This window comes from Phocoena sinus, chromosome 2 (assembly GCF_008692025.1).
Source record: "Phocoena sinus isolate mPhoSin1 chromosome 2, mPhoSin1.pri, whole genome shotgun sequence".
Lineage (NCBI taxonomy): Eukaryota > Metazoa > Chordata > Mammalia > Artiodactyla > Phocoenidae > Phocoena > Phocoena sinus.
This window is the reverse complement of record NC_045764.1, coordinates 92,207,591-92,220,677: the sequence shown is the minus strand read 5'-3', so window position 1 is coordinate 92,220,677 and position 13,087 is coordinate 92,207,591. Positions and strand designations below refer to the sequence as shown.

The 13,087-nt window shown below is 50.9% G+C and overlaps 1 protein-coding gene across 1 annotated transcript in view; it reads right to left on the bottom strand.

Moving 5' to 3' along the window:
• The window catches only part of PLA2G4E (phospholipase A2 group IVE), a 57,318-nt gene that overhangs the window by 27,765 nt on the left and 16,466 nt on the right, over positions 1 to 13,087 (bottom strand). Inside the window, exons 2-3 of the mRNA XM_032621717.1 lie at positions 7,798 to 7,870; positions 2,116 to 2,252 (exon numbers count right to left, since the gene is read on the bottom strand). Of these exons, the coding sequence (XP_032477608.1) occupies positions 2,116 to 2,252; positions 7,798 to 7,870 (210 nt within the window). The remainder of the gene's footprint in view (positions 1 to 2,115; positions 2,253 to 7,797; positions 7,871 to 13,087) is intronic.

Sequence of the window (13,087 nt, the reverse complement as noted above, 5' to 3'; positions counted from 1 at the left end):
ACAGGCAGAAGGAGGAGTGGGTGAGTGGGGAGACAGATAGGTCGATAGGAGGACAAGAAGTCGGTAGAAAGAAAGACAAATAGGGACTTCCCTGGTGATGCAGTGGTTAAGAATCTGCCTCCCGATGCAGGGGACACAGGTTCGATCCCTGGTCTGAGAAGATCCCACACGCCATGGAGCAGTTAAGCCCGTGTGCTGCAACTACTGAGCCTGCGCTCCAGAGCCCGCAAGCCACGACCACTGAGCCCGCGTGCCACAACTACTGAAGTCTGCATGCCTAGAGCCCGTGCTCCGCAACAAGAGAAACCACCGCAATGAGAAGCCTGCACACCGTAATGAAGAGTAGCCCCCACTCGCTGCAACTAGAGAAAGCCCGCACACAGCAACGAGGACCAAATGCAGCCAAAATAATAAATAAATAAATAAATTTATTAAAAAATACAAATAGTCATTATACTACAAAGTCACAGTAATCAAAACAGTATGGTACTGGCACAAAAACAGAAATATAGATCAATGGAACAAGATAGAAAGTCCAGAGAAAAAACCCATGCCTTATGGCCACCTAATCTATGACAAAAGAGGCAAGAATATACGATGGAGAAAAGACAGTCTTTTCAATAACTGGGGCTGGGACAACTGGACAGCTACATGTAAAAGAATGAAATTAGAACACTCCCTAACACCATACACAAAAATAAACTCAAAATGGATTAAAGACCTAAGTCTGGATACTATAAAACTCTTGGAGGAAAATGTAGGCAGAACATTCTCTGACATAAATCACAGCAAGATATTTTTCAATCCACCACCTAGAGTAATGAAAATAAAAACAAAAATAAACAAATGGGGCCTGATTAAACTTAAAACCTTGTTGCACAGCAAAGGAAACCATAAACAAAACGAAAAGACAACCTTCAGAATGGGAGAAAATATTTGCAAATGAAGCAACTGACAAGGATTAATCTCCAAAATTTACCAACTGCTCATGTAGCTCAATAAAAAAAAAAAAGAAAAAAAAAAACAAAAAAACCTGAAAAAACTAAAACAACCCAATCAAAAAATGGGCAGAATGATCTAAATAGACATTTCTCCAAAGAAGACATAGAGATGGCCAAAAAGCACATGAAAAAGTGCTCAACATCACTAATTATTAGAGAAATGCAAATCAAAACTACAATGAGGTATCATTTCACACCAGTTGGAATAGCCATCATCAAAAAGTCTACAAACAATAAATGTTGGAGAAGGTGTGGAGAAAGGGGAACCCTCCTACACTGTTGGTGGGAATGTAAATTGCTATAGCCACTATGGAGAACAGTATGAAGGTTCTTTAAAAAACTAAAAGTAGAGCTACTATATGACCTAACAATCCCATTCCTAGGTATATATCCAGAGAAAACTATAATTCGAAAGGATGCATTCACCCCAATGTTCATTGCAGCACTATTTATGATAGCCAGGACATGGAAACAACCTAAATGTCCATTGACAGAGGAATGGATAAAAAAGATGTGGTACATATATACAATGCAATATTACTCAGCCATAAAAAGGAATGAAACAGTGCCATATGCAGAGACGTGGATGGACCTAGAGAACTGTCAAACAGAGTGAAGTCAGAAAGAGAAAAAACAAATATCATTTAATATCACTTATACTTGGAATCTAGAAAAACAGTAGAGATGAACTTATTTGCAAAGAAAAAATAGAGTCACAGATGTAAAGAAAAAACTTATGGTTACTAAGGGGGGAAGGCGGGTGGGATGAAATGGGAAATTGGGACTGACATATATACACTACTACAGATAAAATAGATAATTAATGAGAACCTACTGTATAGCACAGGGAACTCTACTCAAGTGCTCTGTGGTGACCTAAGTGGGAAGGAAATCTAAAAAAGAGGGGATATATGTATACGTATAACTGATTCACTTTACTGTACAGCAAGAAACTAACACAACATTGTAAAGCAAGTGTACTCCAATAAAAATTAATTTAAAAAAGAAAGAAAAACAAATAGTCATAAGAAGGGCACATGATCAGAGAGAAGGACAAGCAGGCAAGGAGGGGGATAGCAAGCAGGGCAGGCAGGTGCTGTCCCCCACGTCTCACCTTCACCTGGGTCTGGATCTGGAACTTGAAGCTTTCATTCCACTCTGGGTTTCGGCAGTTGGAGATGGTCCTAGTCCTCAGCCTCTTATGAGAACTGGTGGGCAGCCAGAGGCTCACAAAGCAGTCTGTCAGGCTTACTGTCCGAGAAGACAAGGGTGGGAGGGGAGGGTGAGGAGCCAACCCAGGTCCAGAGAGGAGAGAGTGTGGAGGCAGAAGCCAGCTTCTGGTCCCCTCCTGACTCATGGCTCTGACTCTCCAGAGACCTTTGTCCCAAGAACCCTGAGAAGGTAACGGACTGCAGGCTAGAGGTTTCACAGAGGGGACCCAGGTCCCACTGACTGTTCTCGTGGACACAGATGGCCTCTGGCTCTTCTCAGCAGCACCCTGGCTCTCTGAGCAAACACCTGTTGGTTTGGGACAAGGTACAGTTGCACAATTTTCCCTCTGCCAGGGGAAGATCTGGAGGACTAGCCCCCAAGGGCCCAGTTTATCTCTTGCCTTAGCCCAGGGTACCAGGGAAACCACAGTAGGGCCCAGCTCTTCCTCTGGGCTGAGGAGCAACAAGGATTAGAAGGGACACCATCGGCTGGGAGTCAGCCTAGAGGGCCCCAGCGGGGAAGGGCTTGAGTGGAACAAGCTATTCAGCAGGATCTAGGGGCAGGGACTACCATCCACACGTGACTAACGTCTCAGATACACCCCGACGGGCTTTTCATATCTCTGCTGGTCTCCCCACATGGGGTGTGTGACCCAAGAAACCCTCACATCTAAGACCACATACTTTATTTTTCATTTGAAAGAACAACGCAACTGTGATGATGCTGTAAGTGCTCTGGAGAAGGACAAAGGCTGTGACCTCAACAGGCCCTCCTGAAGTGAAAGAAAGCCTCCTGGGTCTTCTGTTTGGAGCAGCAGAAGGCATACAGTGAAAAATGGCAGCCCAGCCCAGCACCTTCCCTCCATTCTACCTGGGAGGAGGGAGGAAGAGGTGCCACGATTGCTCACGTCACTCTTCTTCGGTCATTCCCAGGGTACCCACCCGATTCATAGAGAACGGGAAGAGTCAGTACAGTTTCCAGTGTCAGAGAGTCTTCTAGATAGTAAAGCTGGGCAGGGATGCGAGTTCTGTACTGATAAGACTCATCCAAACTACCTCCTAATTATAATTAATAATGTCCTGTGAGAGTGGAACCAGAGGTGACCCACTCCCCAGACTGACTTAGTCCTATATTGTCTCTATACTGAGAACTTTATCAGACTTAATAACCATGGTTTGCAACACAAGCATCCCTAGTTTCTGATTTCATCCCCGCTGTCTGGTTAATCTGTGAGGGTTCACCATTCAGTGAATTGGAATTCATGGCCTTCCTCCCATTGAATAGAGGTGAGATGACCCTGTCCTTTAAATGTCATAATCATCATTAATCCAAACACAAAGAATGACCCAAACCCAACAGAGTCAAAAGAAAATGATGACATCATCCCTATCTTTCCTTCCACACCTAACCTGTTCTTCCTCACCGTCAACTCAGGTGTCCTGACTAGACACCAAATATCGCCTTTGACTCTCACCTTGAGTCGACTTAACTCCTTGGAGCTCTCCAGCCTGTCCACTTCTCCCTACTTGCATGGTCACTGCCTTGGTGCAAGCCACCTTCATCTCTGCTGCCACTGCCCCAGTGGGTGCCCTGTCTTCTGTCCTGCCCCACCCTAATCTTTTCTTTTTAGAGAAACCAGAGGGCTCTTTTCCCATCTGACCATGTCACTCTCCAGTTTAAGATCCTTTAGTGGCTCCCATATGCCTTCAGAAAGGAGTCCCACCCATTCAGCATGGATGCCCCTCCCACTTTCCCAGCCTCAGCTTCATCTTTCCATCTTCCCTATCACCCCAGCCCCTGCCCCCAAACACACACACACACACACACACACAGAGGTGTGTGCACACATGCACGCACATAAACACTCACACTCCAGACTCCAGCCAAACCCAGTCCCTTGTAGGTCTCAAAGGCCATGCCGTCTTGCAATGAACACCCTTCTGTTCCTCCTTCACACCACCCTTCCTTGGTTAGCCCCTTCAGGTTGCAGAAGAGACCTCCTCTGGAAGCCTCGTCTGAACCTCCAAGTCTGGGCCAGGTGCCTCTTGTAGCCCAGGGCCCTCTGCTCTCCTCCCGATGGAGCACTGGCTACAGTTCACTGCAATGGCAGGTCGGTGCATCTGTCTCCACCTCCCACTGCACCCTGGGAAGCTCAGGAGACCCATGTTGGCACCGCTAGATACTTGTTGAATAAATGAATGATAGAAAAGCCCAACTTCCTGCTATTGGGCTGTATCAGTACCCAAGAAATTCTGGGCTGAGTCACCACAGATATAGATAGGCATGTTTAATGGCTCTGCTCAGAGGGAGGCTCCCTGGGGACCTGCTTAGTCCTCCTGGACCCCTCCCTTGGCTTTTCCTGGACTCTGGGGCACCTCCTGCTGGTCTGCCTCCTGTACACAAGGAGCCTGCAGGCTGGGACCCACCAGGCCTACACCCACTTGCTTAGCATGATTTGAAGGACCCTGTAAAGGCCCCTTTCCCTCTAACATCCCTTTGCTATCATCAGTCCATGCCTAAAATTGTCCCATTAAATCCACTAAATAAAGTTTCAGGTACTTTGGCCGAAGGCTTAAATCTCTAATTAAGATAAAAAAACTCCTGGAAGAGCCAGGATTGATCAGACACCCACATGTCAAGCATTAATTTATTTCCCAGTCCCTTCGCAGGGAGGCATTCCACCTCCTCCCCAACAAGGTTGGGAAGGAGAGTGCAGCCCAAGAGGCGATTAATCCTGGGGAAGGAGGGATGATGAGGTAGCCGCTGGACCCAGATGACGATCTGGGGCATGGGCATAATTAACTGACTGTAAGGCAGTGACCGTCGAGCTGGCAATGAAGAGTGGTTAAGCAAGGATGACCCAATTCTGAGAATTTCAGGGACTTCAGGGAATTTCCTAAGCACAGATAGGTTCTAATCCTTGTTCTTCATGAAGTGACAGAGGGCTTGGTCATCAGAATGACATGTCTCTTTTCCCAGAATGTGGGTGGCCGAGATGACTCAATGATCTCTATAGATGTCAAGAACATTGTCTGCCTAATACCTTAGAGACATCTGCCTCACACCCCCTGGGAGTGCTCGTTTGAGTTTATTTTCCCAAGAGGAGTAAAAACTCTTGACAGTGGGGAGATTTCCGGGCTGATTTTCTCCCAGCCCTGGTGCAGGGCTGGGTGGTGTGCTCCTTGATGGGGCAGTCACCCCTGAATCTCATCCCTGAACCTCATCCCTTTCAGCCTCCTGGAAATCTTAGAAACTCAGGCACCCATTACAGGACTGAACCAGAGAAGAGCTTGTTTTTGATCCAAGCTGGAAGGCACAATGTGGGGCAAGGGTAACCCAGGACCTGCAAGAGGTTAGGATAGACTCAACCCAGGTGAGGCAGCAACAGATCCCAGCCCGTGACAACTGTGGATCCAGACACGTGACCTGGGCTGCTGACACCCCCAGACACCACGGCTGCCCCCGGACGCTGTTCTTTAGGGAAACGAGGAAAACATAAAAAGGGGTTCCCAAAGGGGCCAGGGTGTCCCCGAAGGGCAGCCTGTGTGCCAGAGGCGTGTGTGGGGAAGGGGGAGAGGAGGGTGGTGGAGCAGACCTCAGCCTGTTTCTCTGGTTCCTGTTCCCCATCCCACCCCCACCTCTAGGGCTTATAGGTGACGGGTGTAGCAGGGAGAAGACAAAAGGAAGGGCCCTGGACGCGGGGGAAGGTCTGAGCGCACAGGTGTAGGCACGCCGTGCGAGTGTGAGGCCCGCATGACGCACAGGGCTGGGACAGACACGCCTCCAGAGGAGCCGAGGCAGGCGAGGCAGCTGCCGGCATGTGAGAGCTGTGGCCGTCCCTGAGGGAAATGGGCTGAGGTGTCTGATGACCCATGCTGGCACGGCAGGAAAGGCAGAAGAGGCAGGCAGGTCCTGGGTCCAGCGGACACTTCCAGGCTCCTCAGGTCACAGTCACTGGTGGCCTGAGCGGTCCCGAGAAGCCCAAGAAGTCCGTGGCCCTCTGGCTGGTCTTGTGACAGAGCCAGGCCCAAAATGATGCTGGCTGCAATTGCTCCCCTGGCATGGGCTCTGGACACTCACCCTCCCAGGGGCCCAGTCTGAATGCTGCCTGACCCCTTTGTTCTCTCTGGGGCTCCAGGGCCCTCCTTCCTCCACCCTCCACACTCATCCTTACATGGCAGTGTTGCAGCGACAGCTTCGTGGAAGGTTCGTCAGCCTCTCCCACCTGTGCTCCTGCACCATCTGCGTATAAGCCCTCGGGAAGTCATGCAATCCCTTCCTCAAGAGCTCAGGTGCCCATCACTTAGATTCCTGTCAACCCTCTGAACGGCTCTGACCTCCTCCTCCTGGCTTGTCTCCCCTAACCCCCAGCGGTCCAGACCTGGCATCAAACACTGATTCTGCTTTCGGCAGTTAATCCTCAACGTGCGAAATGGGCCCCACAGCCCTGCCCTCAGGTTGTGTGGAAGATGAATGGTGTTTGGATGTCTGGCTCCAGCTGGCCCCCAGCAGGGGTTCGGGGGGACGCAGCTCTTCTCCCTCAGACTGGGCTCCCCAGGCCTCTGGATGCTCACACCCTGTCCCCTCAAAGCAGCTTTCCTCAGCTACTCCCAGCTTTCAGTGTCCTCCAGTTCTAAATTCTGTGGTAACAAGATGAGAATGCCATCCTCTATTACTACTCTATAATTGCTTTGGGCATAGACACCTCCCTGTGTATCACGGCTCTCCCAGGCTAATTGAATCCTGGGGTGAGGGCAGTATAACAGAGCTTTGGGGAAACTGGAGCCCTTGGGCGATTCCTGTGTGGTCACCAGTGAGTGGTGACCCCCTCAGCCATGGGCCTTGACACAGAGCTTTCTCCTCCTTGAGGGCCAAGCTTCCTCACTGGATGGGGTGGGGGGAGATGAGGGCAGCATAGGGAGGGGCTTTTGTTCTGCCCACCCAGATGCCTTCATTTCTTCCTGAAGCCAAAGACTTCCCTGGGTCCCCGTGGTCTGGGAATGCAGCAGGGGCTGGGATGAAAGGGACATTAAAGCTGCAAGAAGACCCTGCACAAAGAGCCCTGGTGAGTCAAACCACATCCATGGACTGAACTGAGGAACTCGGCACTATGGGGCACCTGGCATGCACTGTAGAACCCGTTTGAGATCCAGGTCCTGAGAAGAGCACTGGGGCTGGCCGGCAGCTGGCTCCATGGTACTCAAGGGCCCTTCCTTCCCCGCCACCCCTAACAGCCCCTAGACTCATGCAGAGGCAAGGAGTGCCCAGTGTGGGAAAAGCTACTCCTGGAACGGATCCCAGGGAGGGGAGAGTGGGGAGGAGAGAGCGAAGTGAGCCGTTGGAGGAGGCCGAATGCAGGGGCCGGTCATGCCAAGGGTGCAGCTAGAGGGAGGGGCCTGGGAAAATGATACAAACCCCCAAAGTCTGAAATACAACTTGAACATAGAGCGTGCACACACACGCACACACACACACTCATGCGTGCACACACACAGCCACACCTGACCATTTCTCCCCCGGGGCCTGTCTCCATCCTGGCCCCAGACGCAGAGAAGAAGGAGGGAAGAGGGAGGGGGATACTCACCCACGTCAGCCTGTTGGACGTTTTTCATCCGGATGACCCTCACTGTCAGCAGGTGGCATGGAGACAGCTCCTCCTGTGGATTGAGAGGACAGTGGACTCACTCTTTGGGTGATTGTGGCAGGTGGCCTTGACGGAGAGAGCAGCACAGGCTCCCACTGCCCAGGCTCAAGTAACCTCCCCACTGTCCATCGGTGTTTCTGGGCTCTGGAGGCTGCTTCTGGTCCCCAGGCGGCCCGAGGCTGTGGACGTGAGGGGCTTTGTCCTCACCCACTCTGAGCCAGCACACCCGGGAGAGGGACAGCTTCATGCCTGTTCCGTCCCTGTCTTGCTTGTTGGATCTTGGAATTGGAAGCCCTTTTCCTGAGCATTTGTACCCAGGCTTAGACGAGTCTTTTTACTGTCCACTCCCAGCCCACGCCCATGGCAGACACCATCGGACTCCTCCAACCCCACCCAACGACATTTATAGAGGCCTCTGAACTGGAACCCTTTACTCTCCACATAGTCCACTCCGTGTTACTAGAATCACTTTCTACCCTTCCAAGAAGATGCAATTCTTCTGTATTAAAATAATATTGGGGGACTTTCCTGGTGGCGCAGTGATTAAAAATCTGCCTGCCAATGCAGGGGGACACAGGTTCGAGCCCTGGTCCAGGAAGATCCCACATGCCGTGGAGCAACTAAGCCCATGAGCCACAACTACCGAGCCTGCGATCTACAGCCTGTGAGCCACAACTACTGAAGCCCGCGTGCTGATATTACTGAAGCCCGGGCACCTAGAGCCCATGCTCCATAACAACAGAAGCCATGGCAATGAGAAGCCTGCACACTGCAACGAAGAGCAGCCCCCGCTCGCCACAACTAGAAAAAGCCCGTGTGCAGCAATGAAGATGCAACGCAGACAAATAAATAAAAATTAAAAACAATATAACATTGGGATTTAGGGAAAAACATGAGAGTATGAAGGAAAACAGGCCCCATAATGCCACCACTCAGAAAAGGTCACTATTTATAATTATTTTTATTTTCAACTCAGACTGCCCACAGATAGTTCATCTGCCTTGGCGGTTAGCAGAGATGATACTATTTGTAATAGCATCTACTGAACACGTACTGCAGTAGGGGCGGGGCAGAGCGGGGCAGGGCAGGCACCGACCCTTAGTGCGAGACCCTGAGCTCAGGGGTTAGAGGTCCCACTCAGCCAGCCTCACGGGGGTCCTGGGGCAGAGAGTGCAGTGGAGGTGAACAGTGGCCTTCTCCCCAGGGCCCTCCAGCCTCAGGCCAGCGGGTGAGCTGGGCTCCTGGGGCACAGGCTGGGTGTTGGGTCTCGCAGAGCTCCAGAGCCCTTGCCATGGCCACCCACTGGCCGGGCCCAGGCCACGAAGCAGCAGTGAACCTCTCCGCAGTCCCCACCTCTGCGACCTAATGGCGGCGGGGTCTCCATGGGTCACAGGCCGTGGGACCCACCCCTGTTTGGGTGGCCTGAGGAGCCCAAGGGCCAGCTGGTTCCTGGGTGTCTGGCTTCCTCAGTGATGAGATCTGTGCAGGGTCCGGAGATCTTGCCCTGAGGACACCGCCAGCTGAGATCTGCCTCCTCAGCCAGGCCTGGGCACTGGCGCGAGGACCCAGACTGGAGGCTGGTCCAGCACTCCCAGGCAGGGAACCAGCCCACATAGGGACCCCCCTCCACTTACCAGAGCCTGGACCTCAGAGGGCAAAAGTTGAGCCTTGGGACCTTGCCCTTTCTTGTCAGAAGAGAGAATAACATTTGTTTTGGTGGAGGTTTACAGGCATATCGTGACCTGACTGTGACCTGACCTCAAGAACAAAGGATCGGACACCAAGAAGTCTGCAACAACTAACCATGCCCCTCCTTCACCTTTCCTATAAAAGGGCTTTGCTGAAAGCTTTCAGGGAGTTTGGGAATTTTTAAGGCATGAGCCACCAGTCTCCTTGCATGGCCCTGCAATAAACTTTCCTCTGCTCCAAACTCCGACATTTTGGTATTGTTTGGCCTCACTGTGCATCGGGTACACGGACTTGCATTTGGTAACATTACTATTTGCTAGACACTTCTCTTATAGTTTCTAATCCTCATAAAACCTTTATAATAGAGGTATTGCCATCTTTTTAAAAGTTAAGAAATAGTTGTCATATAACATTGTATAAGGTTGAGGTATACAACATAATGATTTGATGTATGTATTTAGTATTGCCATATGATTACCACAAGAAGTTTAGTTATCCATCATCACACATAGTTAAATTTTTTTTCCTTGTCATGAGAACAGTTATTTTGATGGCTGTCCTTCCAGCCTCTTCTGGGGCTTAATTCTGACCAGGAACAATAGGACGATGGCTGGGAAGATAGTTGCTTAGTCCCTGAGATAGATACATACGTCAGTTTTAGGGCTTCTTCCTCCTCTCTCCCCAACAACTGCCTCACAATTGGAACAAAAGCCACACTGGCGGACACATACAGGCCTGAGGATTCCTTCTGTGAGATTAACTCTGAAATGTTGAATATATTCATGGTCAATAACTTGCTCTAATGGGATTGCCTTTTGAGCTTTGTAACTGGGCCAAAGGTCACAACACTGCTTCTCTTTTGGTTCTGGAAATACGGCTCAGCCTCTGGGCACGTGGGCTCGTCATTCTCACTCCCCACCTGGGCAGAGCGTGTGTCCTGGTTTGATCTGGTGAGGAGGCAGGAGTCAGCTTTCATCCAGGAGAGCAATTCTGGTGAAACCTGTTCCCCCTGGCCCATTTTCTCAGAAGGCAGCTAGAGGGCTACAAGTGGGGAGCTGCCTGAGCACTCAGCCCAGGCAGGGGTCACTCCTCATGTCTCTGAACCCAGGGTCACGATCCTCTTGGCCATCATGGGTCTTCTCTTGCCTCCAGGAGGCGCTGCCCTTGGCCCTGCCCAGCTCCCTTGTGTCTTCCCTGGGAGAGAATGAGCTTCCACAGCTTCCCGCAGGACCTCACTTGAGGTCTCCCAGCCTTCCAGGAAAAGCTCTCTGCTGTCATCTAACACGATACCTTCCGATGAGGCTGACCATTTCTTTCTACTCTAACTCAGCCCCATTAACAACACAGCTACCACCTGCTGAGTGTCTTCCAAATGCTAAGTGTTGTGTATATAATCTCTATATTTTATCTTACTATTAGCCTTGCTTTACAGATAGAGAATCTGAGCCTAAGTCCTTTGACTTCGAGCACTCAGCTAGAATCAAAGGAAACTGAGTTTGAATCCAATTCTAATTCTTAAGCCCACGTTCATAACCACAATTATACTGTCACCTTACTTGAAAGCGACCGTCGGCAAACACGAAGACGGGTGCTGCTTACCCTGATCTCCTCGTGCTTGGTCTTGTCCTCTGAAAATCTATTTTCCTGGCAGAGTCTTCTTTTCACCCTTCATTCTCCCAGAGCCCCCAAATAATCCCCACACTCTGGCAGTCCTTCTATTTACAGTGTTCTTCTGACACATTTCATCACCTCTCTCTGTTTTAAACAGCCAGAGCACATCAGAACTGTAAGGGTACTTGGAGAAGTCCTCGCTTTCTAGCGGCCACAGATGGCTCCTTTGTGGTCAGCCTGGAGCCTCAGATTACACCTTTAGCCCAGGAATTTGCAGAAGACACCCAATTGCAAAGCACTCTTACATCTGCCAGCAGGAAGCCAGAGCCTGGAGGGTTTGAGAGAGAGCCCAGAGGGGCGGTGCGGAGAGGAAGGCAGTGGGAACATGGGACTCGGGTCTTGGGCCCAGATGATTCCAGAAATGAGGTCTGTGAAAAATGACCTTCTGGGATTAACATGAGTGTACATATTTTGCTCCTGAGATGATCAGCTCAATTGGAGTGCTGCTAGACACAAGCAAAACTTCATGGCCCCAGAGGTAATGAATAAAAAGACGTAATAGATCAAAGTACAGCGTCTGTGACTATGGGAACCTGAAACCAGTGAGCTTACGGAACCCAAGTGTATGGGGTAGCTTACGGGATCCAGGTAAGAACTTCAGGGACTTGGAAAAGCTCATCCTTCCGATAGGATGCCCTGGCTGAGCATCAGGGTGAAAGTTTAACAACAGGCATGGCCAGGCTGCGGCCCTGGAGTTGGGATGAGCAGTAATCCTCCAGTTCATGGGGGTATTGGAGGGTCCTGGGATAAGGACCAGGGAGCACTCCCTGGAGGGGCTAGAACTGAAGGCAGGGATTATTTGGCAACCAGTGGAGGAGTGTATTTAGACGCTTTAATAACCAGAACAGCTGTGCAGGGAGGGTGGCTGGATGGCAGTTTGCTGGGAAGTCACTGCTCAGGCTGCAGACACACCTGGCTCCAGCCTCCTCCCTCGCCTCGGTCCCTGGGGCTGGACTTGCCAGGACTCCATTTCCCCCGAAAACTCCTCAGGACAGGGGCATCTTGCCAGCTAATATGGAAAAGAGCTTGACTCTCAGCACTAGCTATTGTGTAATCCAATATTACCCCTTCCCAAACCCTCACTTTAGAGATAGGACTTTGGCGGGGAAGTTGGGAATACAATTCCTTACCCTCCTCTAGTGCGCTGGGCTCTGCTCTACCTGGGGTTGCTGCATCTGTTCTCAACTACCGCCCCCCGCCCCATCCCAGCCATACTCTGAGGAAGGCACTGTTATCCTGCTTTGCAGAGGAGAAGACCGAGGTTAGAGAGCTTGCATCTCACATGGGGTCACGCAGCCCAGAAGGGGCTGGGCCAGGACTCAGATGCAGATCCACCTGACTGCAGGGCAGAGCCCTCTCCGTCCACCTGGAGGCTGGCTCTCTCCGTGAATTAACCAACTCAGTTAAAAGCTTGCTCCAGGTCACGCACTAGACTAGTTAATAGCAGAGGCAGGAGTAAAACCCTCAGCTCCCATTTTGGGGCTGTCCTCATACCCAAGAAACTAGCTATCATCGCAAATTAGAAGAATATTTAGTTACAGATGGGCTCCCAGGGCCTGGCTCCCAGGTGCGGGTGAGGGTTGGGAGGAGGGTCTGACAACCCTGTTTCAGAAGTGGTTAGGGTCAGACATACCCTAACCACACCAGCGCATGAGGTCTGGGTGCTGACGAGGGAGTACAACTCCCGGGGAACCTGTGGGAACTCCCCTCCGCGGGGCTTCTCAGGGCAGGCCCGGCTGGCGATGCCACCTCCTCCTCCCTAGAGAGCTGGGTGTATCCATCAGTTCTGTGCAACACCTGTGTCAGAGCTCAGACCAGCCTGGCGATAGCTTCCAGGAGGCAAGGGCCCTCCCTAAAAGGAGAGCATTGG